The sequence below is a fragment of the Melospiza georgiana genome, chromosome Z (genome assembly GCF_028018845.1).
Source record: "Melospiza georgiana isolate bMelGeo1 chromosome Z, bMelGeo1.pri, whole genome shotgun sequence".
Lineage (NCBI taxonomy): Eukaryota > Metazoa > Chordata > Aves > Passeriformes > Passerellidae > Melospiza > Melospiza georgiana.
The window spans coordinates 72,498,877-72,524,811 of NC_080465.1; the positions used below are offsets into that span (position 1 = coordinate 72,498,877).

The 25,935-nt window shown below is 37.4% G+C and overlaps 1 protein-coding gene across 1 annotated transcript in view; it reads left to right on the forward strand.

The window, feature by feature from the left end:
* The window catches only part of GOLPH3 (golgi phosphoprotein 3), a 29,492-nt gene extending 3,909 nt beyond the window's left edge, over window positions 1–25,583 (forward strand). The window contains exons 2-4 of the mRNA XM_058044332.1: window positions 15,800–15,931; window positions 19,693–19,807; window positions 23,221–25,583. Coding sequence (XP_057900315.1) covers window positions 15,800–15,931; window positions 19,693–19,807; window positions 23,221–23,645 — 672 coding nt within the window. The 3' untranslated portion in view covers window positions 23,646–25,583. The remainder of the gene's footprint in view (window positions 1–15,799; window positions 15,932–19,692; window positions 19,808–23,220) is intronic.
* The last annotated feature ends 352 nt before the right edge of the window (window positions 25,584–25,935 follow it).

Below are 25,935 nucleotides of genomic sequence, written 5' to 3' on the forward strand. Positions count from 1 at the left end.
TCATGACAGGTCCTCCCGGCATCTTGTAATTCAGTCTCATAAAAACAGAGAGGTTGTGAGGTGGTCCTGCTATGTAACTTGCTCCACTAATTTCATCCTTGTAGAATTTCTTCTGGTTGTGGGTTTGGCTTGTCTTTTTTCCTCCTTTTTGAAATTTTCCTTTGGTAGTTGTTGGGAATCTAGTCAAATATAGCAGTGCACTCAGCTGCTTTTATCCTCTATACAATTGCCACAACTGAGCAAATTTAACTAGAGAGAGAGACCTAGCACCCACCAAGATAAAATATTTATTTGGTCTGTAACTAATTCCTCACTTGCTGAGAGAATACTCATGTTAAGTATGCTGAAAAATACCTGGCTACTGCAGTCTACTGCAACATTAAATATTTCTTAGATTTTTTACCCTTTCTTAGCTGAAGACTAAAGTGTCATTTGTGGGAATGAAGTAATGTTAAATCACTTCATTAGGTACAGAAATTTTCTTGGATCTTTGTTACTTATGTTTGGCCTTCAAAAATTTCATTCATTGCTGAAAATTGGTTTCACATCATAGCTTTGTGTCCAGATAGATCACATGAAGGTCTCCAGCTTATGATATTTTTCATTGTATTGAAGTAAGCTTTTAGGGAAGTAGTGTGCCTGCTTCAGATGGGCTATTTTGTATTGACCAGATTAGTATTAAAATGTAGGTTGCTTATTATTCTTACAAATATGAGTGTCTCAGTTGTAATATGAGTGTCTCAAAACTCAGTTCTGAATTTTATATTTTAATCCTAAAAGTACTTTTGTGAAAAGTGGCATAGGAATTTTGAAAACATTCAAAGCGTGGGTGGTGTTTTTCCTGCTCTTAAGATTTGACATAGTGAAATGGATACTGTGATGCAGAAGTCTTGGGAGGATTTGCCTTTGTAAGAAATTAACAGGTTTTAAAAAGTCTTCTTTGTATCCTTTTAGTCTTTTTTTGTCTCATGAAAACGGTTTCAGCAAGAGGCTGAATGTCAACTTGGAAGCGCCCAAGTTTTGCTGGAAAATTTCTGAGACAAACAAGTGTAACTCGAAGAGGCGTCCCCTGGGAATTCAATCGCATTGCAGTTGAAGAGTGATGTATGAATGTGTTGAAACCTGGACAAAGGCGTGCTTTTTCTCAAATGTTCAGGGCCTAATAACAACAAAGTGTGTAATGTCTGTGGTGAAAAGTTCTTTCTTTCATAGTTGCCTACCTTTTTGGTCTTTTTTATTTTTGTATTTCATGTCTATAGATAAATGACAGACTAGGAGAAGAAGATAGGAGGTGTGGGAGGAGGAGTATCCCAATTCTCTTTGCTACAAGATGAGTAAAGTGCCTCTTTACCATGCTGCTGAGTAAATCCTGCTTTTGGGCTCCTTTGAGGATATGCTGATTTTGAATCATTTGCATGCAGTTGGTGTGGTTATCCCTGCTTTGATAGCATGGTTAATCTGTAATTGATATTATTTTTCTGTGGATAACTTTGAGTGTGGAAAGTCCCTTTTTTATGACAAGGTGTCTGGTGTAGGGCAAAGACAAAAACATTGGGCATTTTTGGTAGTGCTTTCCAGTTTTTTAAGTGCTCTCAAACAGGGCTTTAACTTAAGTGCTCTTAAAAACATACCATATCTATTCTTCCTCTCCCTTTACCAAGCTGCTTTTATTAAACATTTTGCATAAAGTATATATATAAAAGAAAAGTTTGCTCTTTACTGCTAGAAGATAAATAATGATGAAACTGAAAATAATATTTTATATTAAAGAAGTACTGTTTTTTTCAGGTATTCTTTAATCCTAATGTAGCTAACATTTAGTGCTACATAAATAGCATTTATTTAAATTAGTCAAAGCCCATGTAATGGACTTATTTGTGAGGATAAATTGACCCGACTAAGTATTGTAAATAGTATATTTAAGAATTACTTTCTTACAGATCAAATAATTACTACAGCACATACTCATCTCTGTGTTGCATTACTGGAAAGAGGGGAAACTAGTCTGGAGTAAATGTGCTTGGTTTCCTCTGAACAACATTTTCAGTCCATTTTTTAATAATTTTTAGCAAAAGAAGAAAAGAATGTTAACTAGCCATGTGCCACTTTTAACTGTTTGGGTTTTTTTCTGGCTTTCAAGCAGGTCTTAGATCAATTTCAGTAACTTGCTTTTTCTCAGAAATATTGATAAAATGTTACTGCAGAATGATTTCACATGTGCTTTTCAGACATAAGAATTATGAGATTGCCCATAAAATAGTTCTCAACTACGCTTTTCCTCCAAGTACACTGTCTGTAAGCCTGGATGAGTAGAAGCACAAGTGAGTAGCAGCACAAAATCACTGCGCTGTTGCTCTGAGTGTGGGCCAGCATTGTGCATGCCAAGTCTTTCCCACCTCCCCCAGTAAAACCTGTACTAAACTACCATGTTTCACCCTTTTTTTTTCTTTTTTCTTCCCATGTTTGTGGTGGACTGTTGAGATAATACGCTCTATAAGCAAGGTCTTTATAAAGGGAGAGGAGTTATTTTCAAAGCTGTCTTTTTATTTGTGGATGTTACAGGATTTATTCATCACACTGGGAAATTAGTTGTCAGGGTTTTTGCATATCTTTCCGTGGCCGATACTCTTTTAAGCACTTGTAAGCTGCTTTTTGCTACATACTTTCCAGTCGTCTGCCTTTATGGTCTTACTAAATAGCACGATGTAGTTGTGTTATTTAGAGTCCTTGGCTGCCAGACTGTCTTTTGTACATGGTTTATACTGGGAGGTTTGTGTTTAGCTTGTTATTCTTGTACAGCACAGCACATTGCACTTCCATTTTTTTTGTTTCAATAGACACTTGATTTTACTGTGGCACTTCCACACTGGGCAGTCTCTACCACGAGAGAAGCATTCTGTATGTATTATGTTGTAATTTCAGTATTCTATCTCCTGCAGTGCACAGTGACCAGGCAAGTGTGTGACACCCATTGTGTAGCTTGAGGTAAATGTCAGGTGGATATTCTGTCAGTAGGAATCACTCAGGGAGGGCTAACTGCAGCTACACTGCTTGAGCTGGATATTTAAATGGAACTCCTGCTTTAGGAGCTTCTGCAAACTATGCCTGGGACTCTCAGTTAGTATATGTTAAATACTAAATGAAGGAACTTGTTCCTTTTAGTGTGAGACCAGTGCAGTGGGTGTACTTTTTATTTAACTTCATAACAAAGATGTTGACATGGCATTATTATGAGTTACTCTCTTTCTTGAAGATTGCTTGCACCTGGAGAAGTGAAACAAGTGAGGAACTAGAAGCTTCTTCTGAAAAGAACTGAAAGGAAGATGGATGATATTTAGACTAAGAATAGAAGGATCTCTCTCCATTATGTAAATGCTTTTTTAAGGACCCAAACACAACTCTAGAATTCCATCCACATTAATGACCAGATGGATATTAATAAAAATTAAGCATTGTGCACCTCCCCAGTTTGAAATAATACAGTGTTTTACACAGTGTTTTTCATTGTGGCTGCTGTAAAAGAAAAGGTAGAAGAGAGGGAGGTGTAGGTGTTTTATTTGGGTGCAGATACACTCTAAGTACTGAACTGTAATTTTAATAAATGTGGCCTGCTTAGTCAAAGTTAGTAAAACCTCCACCTCTTATTTAGTTGGCCTATAAGGGACCTGCTTTGTCTGTATCAGTAAGAATACTAGATGCAGGTTTTTCCTTTTGTTTTTAAGAGAAGTGTACTGGACCTGTCTGTGGTGGAGTTAATTTTCATCACAGCAGCCAATATGGTGCTATGGTTTTTGTTTTTGATCAAAACAATGTTGATAACAGAAAACAGTGGTGATAACACACACCCTGTGCTTTCTGTTGCTGAGCAGTGTTTGCACAGCGTCCAGGCCGCCTCTGTTTCTCACTGTGCCCTGCCCTTCATTGAGGGGGTGCAAGGGGCTGGGAGGGGGCACAGCCAGGACAGCAGACCCCAGCTGAGCAGAGGGGTACCTCAGGCTGTGCCGTGCCATGGTCAGCCATAAAAAGAGAGTGGAGAGAGCAGGTGGGTGGTCATAGCCAAGGGACCACCTGGGCATCAGTCTGCTTGTGGTAGATAGTAAGTGTTTGGCATCACTTACTTTTGTTTTTTCACTTGAGGTCTTCCTTATCTCTCCCCCCATGCCAAAGTGACTGAGGGGTTTTTATGGGAGTTTTATGGGACTTTGCTGCCACCCAGGCTCAGCCCAGCACTAGGGGACGCTAAATTCTAATTAAATATTTCTTTCATATAAATGTTAGATGTAATGTTCAGTGACAATAGGAGGTAGAGTAGAAATCAATTTTTTGAAATCAAAGGTTATTGAACAAACTAATTACATCTTAATTTTGCACCAGTATGGAGAATAGAGATTGGACACTGATGGAAGGTGGCTTTACAAGAGTCATGCAAATATTTGAAGTCATTATCTGCGTGTGTATACAGTTAATCATGAAGAAAGTTAGGCTTCTAAGTTTGTCTTTTCATTTCTAAATGAGCAGTCAGACTCTTAAATGTTGATTTAATCAGAGGTCTCATAAGGGTTCAGCAGTGTGTGTGTGTGCTAGTTGTCTGCTCTTTAGAAAATTTATGGGTTTTTTATTATCTCCATTTTAATGAGAGATGTGCCTGTGTAATGTGAGTGTGTACGTGCTTGAAAACATGGCAGTAACATCTGGCTTTAGTGCTTTCAGTGCCTGACAGCAGCTGCTGTGTGTTGCTTATTCCTAAATGCAGTGGCAGGTTAATCAAATACCTGACAAGTTACTTGTCAAGAATACTGTGCTTTGTAGTATATGTAAGCATGCTTTCCTAAAGTATTTCCATGTTTGACTGTCAGAACATTTCAGAGATTTCCCCCACTAACTTCTATTTATAACTAGAGTACAATTTATGTTCCAGTAAATGGCTAATGATTTCATTTGCATTAAAAGAGGTAATCAAGAGGGACTGGAGTAAAACATCAAAGTCCTTGCCTTGTAGTATTCCAGTAATAAGCACTCCTGCACTCTAGCTTGACTTCTCTTCTTAATTTTCAAAAGTTTCGTAGGTTAGGATGTACCATTAGATGTTCCTGCAAATTTCTGGGTTGAGAAGGTGGTGGCTTACTTGAAAGGTCAGACTGCAGGAAAGAGCTATCTAGTATAGGTTGAAAAAGAGCTAATGTAATGTGAAGAGGAATCCAGTTTATTTAAAGTGCACATGATTGAAGTTGGAATATTTTTCATTTGATGTATGAGAAAATCCAGAGTATTCCTATAAGTGTCTTACTTGAATATTTTTTTAATATTTACACATTTTGGCAGTCTTGTTTTTATCTTTTTAGTATTTTTACTATGTTTCCTGATGGCACCAACTTGAGAGGAGCTGTTGACCCCTTGAAGTCATAGAGGGCCAGCAGAGAGACCTTGACAAATGAGAGGGTTTGATACCACCAGCTGTGTGACGTTTAACGAGGGCAAGTGCCAGATTCTGCAGCTGGAATGGGGCAACCCCGGATGTGGGGAGGAGTGAGATTCTGGAGATGCCTCAGGCGTGTGGCAGGATTGTTTGGGGTGTCCTGTGCAGGGCCAGGAGTTGGGCTTGGTGATCTTTGTGATTCGCTTCCACCTAAGGTTATGGATACAGGATATGATAGATTATGATGCTGTGATTTCTGAGGGATGACTGGTAAAAGGGATTAATGTCTCCTAAAATTAGTTTGTTTTCAAAATGTCTTCAAAATTTTTTTTCCAGCTATTTCTTTTACTGTATCTGAAATTCCTTTGTTACCCATTTTAGGGATATCTGAAAAATGAAACTCATACTTTTGGTAATTAAATCTATTGTTTGTCTATATAATACGTGTAAAATAGCCTTCTCTGAATGCACCCATATCAAGTGAATCTGGGTCATGTATTTAACCAAATGTTTTAAAACAGGTTTGTCTGTAGAAACAGTGAAAATCAATATATGATAGACAGTAGGTGTAAAAACCATTTAGTAAGGAAAATAAAGGGTTAGTCTTTTAGAATTTGCTAATAATTAAGAATTTTATTGAAACATATTGTTGTCTGAACCAAAATTCAGTTTTGTGTTTCAGGATTGCTTAGTGTCTTGGAATCTAAGCAGGGGGGAAAAATAAATGTGTTCTCAGCTTAACTATCATTCTTGTATTCCAGAATTGTTTTGTGCAGGATGTTTTTTGTCTGTCCTTTTTGATAAGTCCATTGACGGGGGAAAAGATTGAAGCTATTATTGAAGAGTTGTTCAAGCAAGACACCCTAACCCTGAACATTTTATTTTATTTTGGGCTAAGCCATACAGCTCCTTGCCAAAAGAAATTGATTTGGAAGTTGCCAAAGAATGCTGCCAGAGAAGCTGGAATTGGTTTTCTGTTTAAATCTGTCTGCCATTGTGCAGTACTGTAGTGTCATGGAGTATGAGATTTTCTTAGAGGTAATAAGTTGATAGCTATTAAGAGCTAATAAACTGAAATATGTATTTTAATGTATATTAGAAAGTAAGAAGTGCTGGGTCATTAAAGCATATGCATAATTTGACTATGTCAGCTTGTATTGTTTGAGACTTACTGCCTGCTGCAGCTTCTGTGCTGTGATTACATTCAGGTTGAAATAAAGTACAGTAACCTGCATTGGAAAGAAAAGAACATATCTTTTTGGTTCCCTGAAGATGAAAATGGATCACTTCACATGAGATACCTTTGCTGACAGCAGTCTTCCTTTGCCTTGAGAATTCAATTTTGGACATTACAGCCTATATTCAACGAATGTTGCAATAGTTTTTCCTTTTCCTCATCTTCTGTAATTGTTTTCTGTTTTGCATTTTCCCCACATTCCAATAACTATGTTTAGTTAGAGTGGCAGAATGACTTTTAATTGGTTCTTGCTGGACTTTGAGGTGCTTTGTATGTTTATACCATCTAAGGCTTCTGAAGCTAAGTCAGAGGTTCACAGAGGTCTGTACAAGGACCTAGCTGAGGTGGAACAAATGGTGGCTGGCTGCAGAAGAGGAGTTCTAGCATTGACCAACATTTCTGTTTGTCATTGAAAACTTGGAAAAGTTTGTGGACTTTTTTGAATTTTGTGTTCTTGCATTCCAAGACCAGTTTGCCTCTATTAGGCTGTGAAGCTTATTGTAACAGCATGCTGGAAGGAAAGGCTTCCTTTTTTTTTTGTTTGCTTTTTAAAAGGGTTCCTTATTTCTAAGGGATAATCTAAAATTTATGTAATTGAAGTTTTTGACTGAAAAAGTCAGGTGTCAGATCTGTTGGACACTATAAAACACACTTGGGATTAAGTTAAGCATCTATAGCATCAGTCTTGCTGACTCTGACCCCATTCAAGAGATGCAAAACTGTATCAGTTGTTCCTTATAGAGTGATGACATTCCTAAATAAATTACTAACTTTTAACAGCTTTTAATAGCTAAAGAATGCGTAAACTTATTGCTGTTTTATTGCCCAGTAACTCAGTTACTGACTTTGATTTGCCTGAGGTTTCTTCTTGCCTTTGTGTTATCACAAAGAAGAGGTTTGCTTACCTGCAGCACTGTCAGACCATTTGTGTTTCTGCAATCAGCAGTTCCAGTCAGCAGTTTCACCTTCAGCTAGAAAGGATAGGAACAGAATCATGTACAGGTGTGAGAAGACAATGCTCCATACTGTTCTTTGTCCTCTCCTAGTGCTGTCAGATGGTATCTCCATTTAATCCAAGAGAACATAGTGTTTCTGTTATAGAAGAATGCTGGTGATAGATGCATTTGGAGTGCTTAAAATTAGGCTTTTGGGTCACCAGAATGAGTTGAAATTCTGTGCTAAAACATTATTTATAATAAACCAAGTGCTGTTGTTACCCTTTTTCTCTATGTTCTGCTTATATTTTAGACTTTGTCTATTTGGATTTGGGAGCAGCTCTAAGGAGATGTGTTGTAGAAGTTCTTCAGGGGATGTAACTGCTTTTGAAAATTCAAAGTAGTATTAGTAGTTGTTGAGAGACTACTTAAGGGAAACGGTGTATTAAGATGGTGGTTGTCTCTTTTGAGACTATGATAGCACAATGCCTTTCATTCCACTTGTACTCTTCATTAAAAATCAAAATACTTTTAGGCAGTGTTTGTTTCATAAGCAGTCATAGTTGTGAAGCAGATTAAAATTGTTAAGTTGCTTGTGACCAATTCTTACTTGGGAGATAGGATGTAGGGAGAAGGAAGCAGACATCTCTGACATGAAAATTGTTGCAGACCAAACTTCCTAATAACTCTTCACCTGCTGCAGGCCACCTGGACGGTGTGTGCTGTTAATCCTTTCCCTTCTTTTCTCCCCAGCTGTCTTTCTGTCATCACAAAACTACTACTTGAGGGAGGAACTTGTTGACTGAAGGAGTGAAAATTCTGTCACAATTGTGATTAAGTCCATTATGAAATACAACTTGCCACAGTTGTATTTCAAGATAAATTTTCTTTGCTTGTCTTTTGCAGTAGATTTCAAGTGGGTGACAGATGATGATTTTATTAATATTATTATGTTCTCTCTGTGCTTTGTGTTGGTTAATAATAGTCTAGTAGGTGCCTCTGAAAGAACTTGCTCTTTCTTCAGAGAATCAGAAAGGGATGCTATTGCTGCCTTGCCACATTTAAATAATGTAACTCCCAGTTTATGATCATCAGGGTAGTCATTGCTGAAGTCCAAATGGGGAGCTGCATGTTTTGTCTTTTCTGAGCATATTTTGGTCATAAGTGCCTTTAGCACAGGTATCCTAATAATAGATAATTTTTTTCCCTCTGTTCTTCATCCCAAAGACTAAGTTCTAGCTGAAACAATTCAGATTATAAAAGCTATTCAGGGTTTGAATGCAGTTCATCTATTGAAGTGTGGGTTGTCACGGAATGGGATGCTGTTACATTTTGCTGTCTGTCCCAACCACATTCTTTCCCTTCTCTGTGCTGTCTCTGAAGTTTGCTCACCTGCATGGTGAATCAGGTGAGGAGAATGTCAGTTAGCTCTCAGAAAGACCACTTGCTCATCTGGCTGACTACAAAAATGCTGCTGTGGGCTCGGGTGAGAGAACAGCATGGAGTGTGTGTCCATGGAGTGAGGAACTGCTTTTGTCTTCAACAGCAGTTCAGGCTTTGGACTTCTTCCTTGGTTTAGTCCTCAAATGGCTAAAAATGAAGATATGGGGAAGGACGTAGCTTCTCCAGTTACCTGCAAGGTTTTATGCCAGGCTAAAATGTGATGTGGTGGCATTGATTTGAAAGGTCAGTAAAACCAAAATTAATCTCTCCAAGGTAAAAAGTAGTGATTCACAAGGGTTGCTTGTGCTGGGGAAGTAATTGAACTCTGGGGTATCATTTTGTTCTGTTTCTTTTCCTGCTGTTTTTCCCCTGGTGTTTCTCCCTGCCACTCTTAGTACCTCTAAGAAAAGAAATCTGAATACACATATACATTTATATATATATAAATATAAAATATTAGTCTTTCTCAGAATTAACTACACACAGTGAGCATGCAGGTACATTTTTCTTCCATGACACTGCTGTATAAATGCTAGATGTAAGTAGACTCTTTGCTAATTGTGGTATTCAAAATGAAAACCAGCTCATATAAAATTTATACCAGCAGATGACTTAATTTACCTTTTCCAGTCCTACAGGTGATCTGAACTGACTTTGAGAAGTTTTTTTTTCCAAGTTCCACATTCACTTTAGATAGTCCATCTCAGGCTTAGATTTCTTGACGACTGTTTCCTCTTATGCTCATCTGAACGGTAGAACTGAACATTGTGGTTTTATCCGTCCCCAAACTATATATTTATTATTCTGGCATGTGCATTTGGCAAGAGCCCCTAATTGGACCTGCAAGTAATTTTCCAGTGTGTTTGTCATCTGTGATTTGTGAGAACATAAAAATAGTTTGCTGCACATTGGAAAGAATAGAAAGCAAAGAAGAAACACCTGTTTAGGAAAGCTCAACACTTGTTTGTATATAAACAAACCCACAGTTTTGTGTCTCAGAGCTTTTTTGTTGCTGCCCCCAACAGAGTGTTTGAGTGCCATCTATGCAGAGGGAAGGAAAGTAACAGCAAACTCCAGCAAGCTTGGGAAGTCTGATTTTTATTTTTTATAATCTAGGTAGAGTTTTTTGCAATTTTTTTTTGGCTGAAATACTATTCTAATAGAGAACAGGGTACCTGTAAATTCAGAATTTACCATTTACTAATGTGAAAAGTTTCTTTAACCTGGATTGTGCCTCCTAGCTGAGAAACCCAGAATCTAAGGATTTGATGTTTTCTGACAAGACTGGAAGGTGTATTACCTCAGAGCTGGGACTCCCAAACTCCTCAGGAGTTGTAGTTTTTCACTTCTGCTGTTAGTTGGCCAGCTTCCCTTCTGATTGAGCTGCCATGGCTGGAAAGAGTTTAATCAATATTTTATTTGTTTTGTCTGTACATGAAGTTTCAGAAATTGCATTGTTTACCAAATTTCAAAGTCTTTTTGTTTGTGTCTTTCATAATAGAAAAATTTGGAGTTTCTTGAGAACAGGAATTCAAGGGTTTGGGTAGCTGTAGTGGTGTTTCTCCTTTAGAAGGTTCCCTTGATTGTTTGGCTTATTTTGGTTATTTATTATAGATGTTTTAGTTTATATTTTCATAAAGGGTGCTAGGTGAGGGTCTAAGGAATACTATTTAGTTTGAATTTAAAATAAAAAGGCTTTTAGTAAGAGAAGTATAGACTGGGTGGTATTATGTGCATTATCCCAGAGAAACTTTTGTTGTGGTTCCTCATAAATGTAAATTGAGTCTGAGGCAGAGCCAAAACTTTGACCTAACACTGACCTGTGATAATAAATATGAGGCTGTGTGGATCTGAGGATAGGCCTGAGGGACCTGTTAAGTTAAAATAAAGAAATGCTTTATTTTTTTGGAGAGTAGGCGTTAGTAACCCACAATTTACCCTCACATACTGTTACATGACTTTATGATGCTTTTTTAAAAGCTGCTGATTTCCAATTGCAATGGCTCTGTGATCTGCAAAGTAATCTGCAATAGCTTGAGACTCTGTGGATTAGAATGCATTGGCAGCTGTGGTCTGTGTTCTGTAAACCGCTGCCCTTAACCACATCAGTTAAACACATCATATTTATTTATGTTACCATGTGTGTGTTTTGAAGCCTCAGAGTTGTAATTCTGCAAGCATTTTGCTTTCGTTCTCTTGAATCTGAGATATTTTCATGGATTTTTTGCTGTGCCCTGCTCCTTTCTTGTCTGTGCCGGGTATGGTAGAACTGCTGGTCACCTATTCCGAGTTACCTGAAGAAGTGAAGAAAGAATATATATTCTTGTAGTGGGAAGAGATTTTTAACAGCTCTGACAAATAAAAAAAAAATCTTGAGTAAAAGATTACCCAGTTCTTTCTGAGTCTTTTGTTCTATGTTGTATTAAGAAAGTTTTCTTTTTTTTTTTTTTAACTTTTTAATCCGTTAGGGAGTACTTCTACATAAACGTGAGATGACATCTACAGCTTAATTGCATTTTTTGCACTGTTACTGCTGGGTTACTTCAAATTGCACTTGGGAAACAGAAAATAGTGATGTTGATTCAGTGGGGTCTTTCTGTTTGGGTTTTTTTTTTAGTTATTTTTTATTTGTTTGTTTCAAATAGAGTTAGTGTGACAGTAGCCTGGAAGCTGTGAGAGTCGTTGATCTGTGAAGGTTGGCTGTTTTGTGCTTAAGTGAAATTATTTTGAAGTTTTGTGCAAGTCTTAAAGCAGCCTTAATTGTATAGAAATCACTAACATGGCACCAAGTATCTTGAGACACATATCTTGATCATTTTTTGTCTTCTCACTGATTTTTTTACATACTTACGAAATTATAGTGGTCCTGGGTGCAGTGCCCTGTTGGATCACAGATAAGGTGTTAGCAATCTTCTTTAAAGAAATGAAAAATTACAAACAACCTTATGAATTTTAAAATCTCGGGTAACAATGTCTCTAAAGAGACTAAGCAGAAGCAGGAAGTGGAAAGTAAGGTAGTTTTGGGAACTGGCCTCTGTTATACAATGGACTGTTTAATAGTTGGCAGTTACAAGTGATTAATAAAATCTAAGGGGAATACCTGTGTGAGCTAGAAGTTGGTAGAAGGCAAGTGAATAGGAGAAAGTGAATAAATGCCACAGGAGCTGGTGGGAAAGAAATGGCCTAATGAACATGGATTTTTAAATAACTTATTCTCAAAGTGGAAAGAGGATCTTAGTCTCAGCTCTGTGCTTTGCCATATCCTGGTGGAAAGTCGAACTTTCAAAGTTAGTATGGAAACAAGTATTTGATGTAAACTTTATTCTAATTTCCCTTTTTGCTTGTCTAGCAAAACTAGTTTTTAGCTGAAAGTTTCTAGGTCAGGTCTGACGAAAAATGCTTTTGTGCTGTGTTTGTGTAAATAAACATGACAGTTGTAAACAGTTTTTTGATCTTTGAGTCATTGTAGATTTAAAGTTTTGTCTTGCAAGCTATTCATAGCTTAAAGTGCTATTCTAGTGTGATTGCTGTCAGATAAAAATAATCTCCTGCTTTGTAAGTCCTACCCCCTGCTGCTTAGCAACTTTAATGAAATAAGTATTTCTTTGAGTTAGAGAGTTTGCAGGAAGAGGGATGAAATAAAAATACTTGGTATTGTATTTGTGAGAAAACTAGCATTGTTTAAGAGCATTAAATAATAGAATGAGTTGCATTTCTGCATAGTGGTGTTTGATCTTCAATCGAGTGTTTTGAGACTGCTAGGAATTGGAATAAATGAACAGTTTTAAAAACCATGTCCCTGTCTTGTTCTGTGTGCTGTAATGAGCAGTGGACAGGTTGCATTCAGGGAGAGGGTGGGAGGATGACAATTCCCCCAGTGAACATTGACTTCATCCTGGTCTCTGTGTGGTTTACAGATTGGTTGCTGTCTGTCAAACTTCATTATTGTTCTTGTTTTTTAAAGAAGTTTTAAAATTTCTTTTAAAACTTCTGCCTTCCTGTTAAAGCAATTGAGTGGAAAAACAGAAAAGAAATTGGGTCCTGACTCTTAATCTGTGAGCTAGCTTGGTTTATCATCTTTTAGCCCTTGTTTCCTTACAAATAGTGCACTTTTCTATTTTGCCATTCCCCCTCCCCATAAATTATTAATCTCCACCCCTTTGTTTCTCTTTTGAGCATCTTTTCTAGTTATGCTATATACCAATTAAAGTAGGTGTCAAGAGCATGTTTGGAATATCAAAGATAAGGGCTTCTCATTAATTTCTAGTTGCTCCAGGCAGACTGAGTTAATTTAAAGGATGATTTAGTTAGACTGTTGTGTGCTGAACTGATATTCTGTGAAAGTTCCTTCGATTGTCTGGTATCTTTGCATTAGGTGTCAAAACCAACTCATTCATCTACCAGAATGATCTGGAAAGATCAGTTAATTGGATTGAAAAGAATCCCTTTCCTGACTGTTAATAGGTGTACAATTTCTGTGTGTGGAAATATAATGTTCCTTCTCTAGAGGATCACCTGTGTGCTCTGAGTCTGGGAGGCAGAAGGAAAATAAGAAGTTGGTGACAACAGGATCCATTCTCATGGCTTCACTGTCATCTACCCCACCAAAACAAGCAGCTCCATTTGTGAAGGATGTAATATTTTTCAACTGGCTTTCAGGGCTAGTTGGTTAAAAACTTCTGGGTGGTTTTGCAGTCTCCATCCTTGGAGGCTTCTGAGACATGCTTAAATAGAGCTCTGAGCAACTCGACCTGACTTCATAGCTGAACCTGCTTGCAGCAGGAGGTTGGACTAGAGACTCAGGTGGTCATTTTTGACCTGACTTGTCTCATGAGTGAGCCTGCATTTCTCTGCAACCCTCAGCCTATGGCCATCCATGTTAACTACTGGAACAGAGGAGTTTACATCTGGTAATTGGTGCTGGGAGTGGTGAAAAGTCACTTCATTGAAAAATAGTAATTTAAAAAATAAATTCAGCTTTCATTGCTAAAAAAAGAGAACAAGCATCAGCACTTTAATTGTTTGCATAATAATCTGAAACTTTCTATGAATATAAAGAAGTGTAAATTTATTGTGCCTGTGAGTTTGTGCTGTAGATTTTTAGTTTGCGTATGTATTGTCTGACTTCAAAAATTATCATGTAAAGAGACTGACTGGAAATAGAATGTAGGAGTCATATCTCTTCCCGCTCAAGCAAATACTGCGCTTATCATGTGTGTTATTTGGCAAAAAACATGTGGTGCCAACCAAAATCTTAATTACAGAATGGCATTATATGAGTAGCTGATACCTGCAAAGTATCAGCTCTAGAGTAGAAGGCTGATTAGATAACTTCTCACATGCCTTTCCAAACTCATATGTATGGTGTTTTAAATAAATATATGGGACCTATTTTGGTAATTACCTTAGAGATTCAGGGCTTTTGTAATCTTTTCATAAGTATTGGTCATGTATGTAATACAGCTCTTGAAAGTACCTGAGTGCAAAATTGAAACAAGTATTCTCACATTCATGGAAAGCTGTAATTTATGTCATTAGTTAGGGACTGGTTTGTAAATTTAGTAGACTTAAAGTATATGCCCCTTATATCTTTATATGTTGGCAGCTTTCATCTGTAAAAATAATAAAATTGGCTTGCTCTTGTTTTAAGCTAGTCTTGGTTCTTGGTTCTGACAATTTTAAAAGCAGAGCATTCTTCTGCTCTTCCCCCACCTTGTCTTGTGTACAGCGTCTTTCTATAAAGTATCCCAAAGTTGGTATTTCCAGAAGTGCTTCACTAGAGGACATAAAGATCTTTCACTGGAAAGATCTTTATGAATCATATCAAACATTTCTCAGAACATTTCTCAATGATTTTACTTTTATCTTAGATACTCAAATATAAAAAAAATATGCAAGAACATTGTTGGCTACTCCATGTAAAATAATTACTTTTGTAAAATTTTTTTTGGTCATAATTGTTGAACAATGGAGTACAAAAGTCAATAGTTGTTTCTAGATACTGATGAGTAAATGTGTTGGGTCAAGTGGTCTGTTCTACCATTTAAGCAGACAGCTGTCAATGCAGAAGTATAGAGAAATCACAGTAGGTGAGATGTGCTTGGTGGAATAAATGTGGTTTGCAGTTTTGCAGTTTGTATAAGAACTATGCTTCAAGCTGTAAAAGCACATATTTTCAAGGGATTTAAATGACAAAGTAATAGCTGTTATAAATATTTATTTGAAAGCTTTTTTCTTTTAGTTTATTATGTTCAAGCCAAAATAATTTGTTCTGTGATTTGTGTTGATTGCCATGTTTATGTTTTCCAGTGTACTCCATAGTTAAAACTTAATATCCACTTTTAGTTTATTATTGCTTTCTCAGTGCTACATTGTTTATGCATGTAAAATCACATTAATGTTTCTTGGTCACTCATAAAGCCATGTGATGTCAGTAATGCCAAATGCTTGATGTCTTAAAGGTATCCTAAGTTTATTTTGACTGTGTATAAAACTACACTTTATACCTCACGGTTCTTGATATTGCTCTCTTTCATTCTGTATCATGTTCCTGAGGATTCCCAGTTCTTCAAAAGGCAGAGACTGAGTGTCAAAACTAACAGAGGATGGGACTGTTTCTCTTTCATGTTTTCGGGGCGGGAATGATAGTGACTAGTGACGCTACTTCAAAAGCAGGAGAACTGCTTAGCAGGAGAACACAGCAAGGCCCCTTTTCTGTTCTCTTTCAGGTGGAGATGGAGATATCTTACTGTCTTTCCTTCTTCACAGGGTTACACATCGTTCTGGAATGATTGCATCTCCTCGGGATTGCGTGGCTGTATGTTAATTGAATTGGCATTGCGGGGGCGTCTCCAGCTGGAGGCCTGTGGAATGAGGCGCAAAAGTCTGCTAACGAGAAAGGTAAGTGCAGGAGAATGGTCACATTCACTTGTCAGGCTCCACGCAATGCAGGAGCTGTAAATTACAGCCGGTTCTAAGAAAAAGCCTGGGGTTTTTTTTTCTTTATGTGAAGTTGATGATTCTGAGTAATGACCTAAGGCAGATGTGCTAAGTTAAAAGTTGTTTCCGTGATGAGATGAAGTGCCTTGGAACATCTGTGGTAGCTGTTCTGTGCCCGTGTTTTGTTCCCTGGATGTGTTTCTGGTGCTGTTGCTGAGCAGCCGTTGGCAGCGGCTCTGGCTGGGGCGTGGTGGCAGCAGTCACTGCCCGCCACCGTCTGCCAAAGGAGCTGGGTTTTGCAATGCCGGTGGGATGTGGGCTCACGCTGAAAGGAACGGATAACTGCCAGACATCAGATGTGTCCTGCAAGCCACCAGTTCACTTCTGGTGCACACAGTGTTGCAGTTTTGCTTGCATTGCATGGGAAGGAAACCATCATTGTTCTTGGGACCCCTGAGAAAATAAAACTGTCTAGTTTCAAGCATGAGGCTGGTGTGTTAAATTGGTTGTGCTCTCTGACCTTCAAGATGGCCACATCTCCACGGTCCTTTATAGAAGTGGGCTGAAGATTTGCGGGCTTAATTTTTTACTTTTACCACTGAATTTTCCCTTTGTACAAAATGTGCAAAGTCATGCCCTTGGAAGAATTTTTACTTCATGAGCGTTAGAGGACACTTGTAAAATAAGCCTATTGAAAACCTGGTCAAATGTTGTCTGTCCACCCCAAATAAATTCTCTTATGACACATTTCTCTGTCAATATTATCTTTTCTAAATTTTAAGGCAAGCTTGTGAATTCCCTAACCTTCTCCCAGCTCCCTTCACTTCAGAAAAATCGAACCTCTGTTCCAACAAACAGTCCCTACTTCTTTTAGCCTCGTTTAAGCATATTCAGCATTGATTAGTTCGCACATTTTTTTTCCTCCAGAGCTTTTGGCTCCTTAGGCATTCAGTAATCTTCTTAGGCATTCAGTCAGGAGTTATTTTCATTCTGTGAAAACCTTGTCAGTTCTGTGTACTTGAAATATTAACTGTGAGCTTGCTGGGTTTTTTAAGAAAATGGAAAAATAACCTCTATGTATATTCACTAAAGAATACAAGCAAAATTATTGGTCTGAGTTGTGATTGGGTTTTGTTTGATCGTGGTTGCGTGTTTTTTTTTAAATTTTATCATGTGGTTTGTTTAAAGTGATCTAAAATCTACGCAATTTAGAGGTTTTCTTATTCTGCTGTTGTAAGGTATTTGAGATACTTTTCAGTTTTCAGGCAGGAGGGTTCTATAAAAATAGACATTAATTTAAAATTTAGATGAAGGTTGTTTTCTGCTTAAGTACTTCCCTGCAAATAAAATCCCTAAACACAGCACCTCCATCAGTTTAGAAATCAGTCTTGTGAATGACTTGTGTTATTTTGCACCTTATTTGAAGTTTTCCATTAACACTAAAGTTCAGTTTTGTTTCTGTGTTGGCCAGATTTAAGTCTCTACTCTGTCAATTGTCCTCCTTGTCCTGCTTCTGCAGGCTTTGCTCCCCATGCCCTTAGCTTTGGCTGTGAAATAAATACTGTAACTAATAAGTGGAAAGAGCTGTCTAATAACACATCCAAGGTTGTAATTCTGGGGTGAAATAATTTACTTTGATCAGTTTAGTTTTTAATGGAACCACTCTCTTGATCTTGTCAGGTGGGGCACAAGTGATAAGGTGAGGTGAAGGGAGAGTAAACTCAAGTTTTTTGGGCAGTAGCACAGATTTATAACTAGCTAAGTGTGGCTTTAATATAATTAACTCGAAAGAATGATAGCTACTATGATTTTCACTTAAAGCCTTAAATCAGGTTGATCTCTTCTGATAGTATTTTGTACTTCAGAATGGGTCAAGATGCATTAAATCTATGATTGAATGCCCTAAAGAGTCAAATGAGACTGAGAAAAGAGTGGACAGGGACTTGATGGACCTTAGTGAGACTTTGTAAGTGGATATGGTGTGTTACACATGGCACCATCCTTGTAAATTTGGCTTAAGAATATGTAATTGTCACACCATTTTGGAGTTCTGTCTACTGGCATCAATATTAGAAACAAATAAATGAATTTTGATGTTTGTAAATGGTTATTGAGAATAGAAGATGGTACTCTACATTGCCTTACAGGCTCAGATGCAAACCAAATTGATAGTTATTAGAATCAAAAGGAATGCCAAAAAATCCTTGGCAGATTTTCTTCAGTATTTTATTGCTAACAATTCTGAGCAATTCATGCAAGAATGAATTTTTGTATTAAAACTAGAAAATGAAGTTTACTTAAAAATCTCTGCTTAATCTTTTAGCTTTGCTTAATTACAGAGCTGTATTCTGAAAAATGCAAATTAAATATTCTGTATAATTGAAATTTCCTTAGTTGATAAGTACCAGGCAAATCTAGTACCTGATTCATCACTGAAAAATTGGAATAAAGAATATTTTTTTACAATCAGGCTAAGGACCAGCATCTCTGAAGAAACAGGATGTTCCCTGAACTATGGAACAGTATGACATTTCCAGAACACCTTTCTGACTACTCCAAAGTGTTAAGAAAAATAAGAGCTTTCATTTCCTGTTGTTCATATGTATATATATATATATATATATATATATATATATATATATATATATATATATGTATGTATGGAATTGTGTTGATGTATTCATTTTTCTGTCAATCACCCGGTACTTTTCCCTGATGCTTGTAAAGTGCTAGTTTGTAAACTATTTAAATTGCCAGATATAATAGTAACAACAACAATAATAACAACTATTATTATTACTATTAACTGTAGTAGTATTATTATTAGCTGTAGTAATTATTCTATAAATAGAGATGGATTTTATTTAAACATAATAACTTGAGCTAGTTTAATCTGTAAGTTGTCATTTGGTGCTCTTGATTTTGTTTCCTGAAAAAAAATTGTATTTTTTTGCATGGTGTCTGTATCCACTTATACTGGTAAACAAGCAGTTATATTTTTGAATTTTATTATGTTCCTCTGAATCAGTTTTTTAGTTGTGCTTTCCTGAGTGAAGAACTCAAATAATTTTAGAAGTTAAATAAGAGACTTATATTGTATTGCATTTATTGTTGCATGTTAAGGGGTTTATTAGTACATATGTATTTTCCCTAGTACATGTGGTTTAACTGTAATTAAATGAAACTCTATTAGTCGGCAGTGTGTTCTTCAGAGCTGCAAAACTTCCAGATGTTGTCATGAACCTATTTTTATCTCTTCATATATTGAAGAAAACTAATTTTTATACCTTTTTTTGTTGTTATTTTCATGCAACCTTATTGTTCTACTCAGTATTTTGAATAAATTGACTTGAAGCAGAAAAATAGACTGTATTCAGAAACTGATTTAGTGCAATATATACTTTGTTCTTGAGAGGTAGTAATGGACCTAGCTAGATAAGTGAGTTACTTTCCTTCAAAATACAGCTTTTAATTTTAGCCCATTAAGGTTAATTTAAGTTACAGATTAACTTCAGACTTAAGGTATTTTGAATTAAAACACATACTGCTTTTTTTTGATAATGAAAATTTGCCTTTTTCAATGTTGCATATTCTTAAGAGAGAGTTTGTTATTTTTTAAAAAATTTATTTTGGTTTTCCTAACAGGTAGGTTTTTTATTGATGGGTGTGTTTGTCATATATGAATTATGTCAAAATACTGACTGTGTTTTATTCATTCTTAGGTGATTTGCAAGTCAGATGCTCCTACAGGGGATGTTCTGCTTGATGAAGCTCTGAAACACATAAAAGAGACCCAGCCTCCTGAAACAGTACAAAATTGGATTGAACTGCTTAGTGGTAAGCCTTGCACGTAACGTGTTTGCTTTTTTTACCCAAATAAAGCTAATTATCTGGCATCACTAGAGATTATATTGCAAGATTTTTTGAGAGAAAATATGCAAAAAAGTTAATTAGTCTGTCCTCTAGGGTAGTCTCTTGTTGATTGTAGCCTTTAATCAAATATAAGTAACTGTTGCTTTTGACTTAACTTGGTACGGAAAGGATCTGTATGGAAGTGTCAGAGGACATCTCAGCTCAGTGGAAGAGGTGCCTTCTGCTGACTCTGAAGTAAATCAGGACTGCATCCTGGAGATGTGACTGCCTTTCCCTGTGTTTGGAAATGATGGTTGGAAATGATGGTTGGTGGAAGTTTGGAGCGTGTGCACTGAGAATTCAGATCTTTCAGTAAAGAAAGGAGGTGAAGAGCTCATAGCTCTCACATAAAACTTGAGGGTGATTTGGCCATTAATCATAAAGAAAAAATAAAGTGTTAGGAGTTTTATTTTTTCATTAACTGAAGAAACATAATAAATATTTTTAAATGTTAGATACTTCTTGTTGATCAAAACAAAATCCTGAAGAGGATGAGTACTTTGCACACAGCTTTCCCTGTAAAGCTAGTAAATAGTTGAGAAAGAATGAAGTGTCAGTGATCATAGAATTTTGAACAGGTTTGGGTGGAAGGGACTTTCACAAGCCATCTAGTCCAACCCCTCTGCAGTCACCTGGGACACCTTCCACTGGACCATCCAGCTGGACATTGGATGCTTCCAGGGACAAGGCATCCACCACCTCTCTGGGCAATCTATTCTGGTGTCTGATTGTGAAAAACTTCTTCCTTGTATCCAATGTCAGCCAGCTCTCCTTCACTTTGAAACCATTATTCATGTCCCAGGCTCTGCTAAAGTGTCTGACCCCATCTTTTCTGCGGTCCCCCTTTAAGCCTAGAAAGGCTGCAGCAAGATTTCCTTAGAGCCTTCTCCTCTCCAGGCTGAGCTGCAGACAGAATTGATCACTAGCCTTCGTCTGTTTTCACAAAGCACATAAATGCAGCTTTCTTGGAGTAGATCAGAGCTGTGCTTCATTTGTGCAAACAGCACAGGAAAAAACCCTGCACTGTTGACCCTCATTGTCAACAATGTGGCTGTGAGGTTGGGGGTAATGAGATTTGGAAGTTGCCTGTGTAAAATCTGCTACTTCTTAAAACTGATAAGTTGCAGAAATGAGCAAAATCTTTGCCTTTCTCTGCTTTCCTGTTTTCTTTGTTCTTGCCATTCATTCTGCACCACCTTAAACAGCCTTCCTCGCACACCATTCATTCTCAGGTCCTTGCCATCCCCCCTCTCCTGCTCCTTGGCTGTCGGGCAGGGGGGAGGCTGCACTACATGTCAGGGGGGGCACGGCTGCTGCAGTTCAGTTCTCACTCAGCTCCCCTTGCCTCTTACAGCTGGCAAAAACAATTCATTTTTCTTGTCCCAAATACATAATTTGTGCTGACATTTCACCTCCTTTCCCAGTGCAGTGCACATCAAGTTAGGACTGGCTCAAAAAGGGTCAGCTAATGAATGAACTAGTGTTGTAGGTTTTCTTTGAGTTAAGCTAAGGCTTTCCTGACCCTGCTGAGCTTTGGCTCTGTGAAGATAGTTATCATCAGGGCTGTGGCTAAGGCTTGAATCAATAATTTTTACTAACATATGTTTATTAATTACTAATTCTTGGATGGCATTAGTGTTCTTTGGTTCCCGTGGTTTAGAGATCTGTCCTTACGAAGAAAAATATTTCAGTGGGTCTTGGTGGGGGTTTTTATTTTTATTGGTTGACTGGTTTTGCTTTATTTTGCTTTATTTTGCTTTATTTAATAAATTCATAAACTCTGTTAGAATTGTGCCTTTGGGGACCAGGTCGATCCTGGAAAAAAAATCTACTCATGGTTGTCAATGATGCAGAGTGCTGCTTGGAGTTACAGTACATGTGAGTTCAGAGCCGTCATGTGAATAAATATGTGGACATGTAAGGTGATGTTTCCAGGCTGATGTTTATAAGGTAGCCTCTAAAGAAAGCAAAGGTAGGGAATATAGACGTTTGGAGCAAAATGTCAGGTTTCCTGCAGATGTAGCAAACATCTCCGTGTCTGTGTAATTGAAGAGCTTGGTCACAAGGTGTCACCACAGCACTGACTTTCAGCCGCATGGCAACTGCACAAAAATCTAGGAAGTAGCCTTTGCCCGGTAGAAGGTGATAAGGAAACCACTTTTTTGTGTTTGTGTGATAGTTTCATTTATGATCAAACTGGGGAATCGCATTCAGTGATGTGTAGTTGGACTTGTGTAGTTGAGGCCTGGTTGGGTTTTCTGCCTTTCACTCTGCAGTGGGAGTCACCTCATTTGTTTGCTTATCTTGACTGTTACTTGGATACAGTGTGTGTCACCCTCCATCACAGTGGGAGAAACCTCAAAGTCACCTGTGGCTTACAGTTGTTGTTATTATTTTATGCTCATCAATAAATTTTTTAAAGTTTGGTACAGAAATTCTCATATCATTTATGGAAAACCTCCATCTATTTAAGAAATACTTAAAGCTTTTCCTTTTCTTGCCCCTTAAAATGCATAGGTCCTTGACATCAGGAGGAGATTATGATAAATTCTTAAGTAAGCTGGAATTAAAATTTTTAGCCTGTTAAATAAGCTCTTAAGCAAAGGTAGAATTTTCAGTGGTAAACAGTTTTAGTTGGAGCTGTTGATGCTGATTTTGTCCTTTGTCAGTTTCCTCTATGCATACAGTCACACGCTCTGAAGGGCCCAGTTCTGCTGCTGTAACAAAAGGCATTAGAAATAATTTATACAGCAGCATTAAAGACTCTGTCTAATACATGGTTCATGTGGGCACACCTGTGCCCCACACACACTCACAGTGCATGGTCACTGTTTCATATGGTGGAGACAGGAAGGGGGAGAGGAGTGGAAACCTGCAGAAATAAAGAAATACACTAGGTGACTATGCATTAGCTTGTCTCTGTGGCAGAAGAAAAGCAGTAACGCTTCTCCTGGTCTCTGACATGGTAAAAGACTGTAGAAAGGTGCTTAATTTTACTTTATTTTTATTGTTATTTAAATAAATACTGCATAACTGATTTTTTTTTTGTTATTTTACAATACAAGGTTTTTGTTTATTTTTTGTATCTGTAATCGAGACATGGCTTAGCTATCGTTTCATCCAAACTGTCAGTGTACCCCAGAGCTGCTCCAAGGAGGTTCTCCTGGTCTCTGCCTCCATGGCAGGGATCAGAGAAATGCTGACAGGAGCACAGTGTCTTGTAGTCTGCTCTGTGATTTTGACAGCTCATTCTGCACCACAGAGGGGGGAAAAAAAATCATTGCAGCCCTGCAGCTTAAACTTTGTCTGACTGCTGTGTGGTTTTCTTGCTGTTTTAGGTGAAACATGGAACCCACTCAAGTTGCACTACCAACTACGAAATGTCCGCGAGCGGCTAGCTAAAAATCTAGTGGAAAAAGGTGTACTGACAACAGAGAAACAGAACTTCCTTCTTTTTGACATGACCACGCACCCTCTCACCAACAACAACATCAAACAGCGCCTCATCAAGAAGGTCCAGGAGGCAGTTCTTGACAAGTGGGTGAACGACCCCCACCGCATGGACAAGCGCTTGCTGGCGCTCGTGTACTTAGCCCACGCCTCAGACGTCCTGGAGAACGCTTTTGCCCCCCTCCTGGATGAGCAGTATGATTTAGCCACAAAGAGAGTGCGGCAGCTCCTGGATTTAGACCCTGAGGTTGAATGTATGAAAACCAACACGAATGAGGTTCTGTGGGCTGTTGTAGCAGCTTTCACAAAGTAACTGCATTCAGACTGAAGCGTTCTCTCTTCTTTCATGTAAACCAGTTTTCTCTCTTTTATTGACTATTCATGTTTTCTGTAATTTGTACCTTCTCACATGATGAATCGGCTTTTGTTTAATGGGAATTATAAGTGGTGTATTCCCTACTTCTCTATCTGTATACAGGATTTTGCTGGTACAAGAGACTTTCCTGTTTAAAACAACAGAAGAAGGGTGAACTGCCATATTGGCATTCCATTTCCTATTCAGTTTGAGTTACCTTAAATACTTTGTTTAATTTTTCACCTCATTGTTATTGAAGTGGTTTGTCACCAAAGCTCCATGTTGAAGTGTCTGTCAGGACATTTTATACACAGATATTTTCAATTACATATAACAAAATTACTTAAAAAGCAGAAATGCCATTAAGCAGCTTTGTCAATAGTTCCTGTAAAATGCCCCATAAATTTTAATTTTCATGCAGGTCTCTTGTGTACTTATATTTTCATTAGAATGATAGCTGAGTCATAACACTAGTTTAGAAAGGTCCAATTGTTTCATAAACCAGTTTTGGGAGGGGATACATTCCATTATATTGTGTATATATAGTTCAAATTGTATATTAACAACTGCCCCATCTTAGTATTTTGCAAGATCTACTTACTTGTACACCTGGTGCCCCTTATTTGCTGTCAGCCATTGCCATCTGATGCAAAGAAAGGCCTCCTGCAGAGGTCCTGTGTGTGAAAGCTGTTTGTTTCCAGAGTGTCTGGAGTTTGCCATCCAGGTATTTTCAGTCTATGCATTGCCTTTAAAAATTAGTGAATGGAAAGAGACTGCTTTCTATCATTGGTACTTTTTTCTTTCCCTCCACTTCTGTATGGAAAAGACTCATGACCAGTACAATTCTTGAGTGTGTTTTTTTTGTTTTGTACACAAATGAATGTTTGTCTCATAAACCTTGAACTATTTGACACTTCAAAAACAAAAAGTCCTAGCAGGTGTTGCATGTAAATGGTTAGCAAGTAATGGCAGCAGTTCAGAGAATTCAGATATCTGTAATGGGATGCTCTGCTATATTTTAATTTTTATATATACAATTATGCTGATTAGCACACTAGTGTAAAAAAACCCAAAACCTATATAAAACCCTGGCTTTTTAAAATTTATTGCCTCTTTGCCGCTGCTTGTTATTTCCCATTGATTTCTCAGTGTAAATATTATGCATTGAAAGAATTAAGCATTGATTTCTATACTTTTTTCATCATACCAATGCAGATTTATAGTGGGGCTTACAGGTGTTTAGAAACCTTTTGGTTAATATTCAGAACAAGAATACTAGATGGTGTATAACTGTAGAGTTGAAATTTAAGAAATCCCTTAATCTGTATACTAGCTTTTTACCTACAGTAAATAAACTATGATCTTGAAAGTGCCTGAAACAGAGTAAGCATGTCACTTATACTTTTTTGTTGCTAATTAGAAAGGTTTTATTGCCTAACTGAAAGCTTTAGTTTATATCCTTCTTATTAGAAAGGGAGAATTTATATTAAGTAGTTCAAACTGACTTAATCAGTGGTGTTGCTCAGATCTGCAGGATTCATTGCTGGGACAGGCTGAATTAATGTGGGGAGTGTGCAACTGTGCCTGCCCTAGGTAGACCTCTTCAGTCTTGAGCACAGCTCTACAGCCTCATCTGTGACTGGACTTCCAATTTTGCACTTCATTTTCAATCATTGATATGCTTGAGTAGTTGACTGTAAAATGCAACTTAAATTCATCGTACCTCTAGAACCTTTTTTAAGAAAGGTTTTTAAAAATACGGTCCTTGACATTTAATGGCACACTGTTCTTTCAGTTCTTAATGCTATTTCTTTAGACAAATGAAATTAAAAGTATATTGTAAAGTATTTCAAACTCTGGTTTACAAATAAAAAGACAAACAGTATTCTCTCACTTGTAAGATGCTGTGTTGAAAACGTTGAGTGGCTTGGGCATGAACTTGGGACATCATCTTTTAAACGTTTCAAGCTGTGATTGCTTTTAAGTGGAAGCAAAATGAAAATTGCTGTGTTGCTTTTATATTTGACAGCTTATGGAATACTTTCTGTATACTTGCTAGTACATGCAGCTCACAGCTTTCATTGTCTCATGTGATCTGTTTTCTCATTTTCTTTTGCTCTTTGAGAGGAGGAGAAAGTAATTAGGCAGAAAGGTCAGAAAAATGGTGGAGTGTGCAGGAGCAAGTTATGTGCACAAAACTTTTTAAATGGCTTTGAAAATCTAAGCTACTTGAAGCATGCTTCAGACT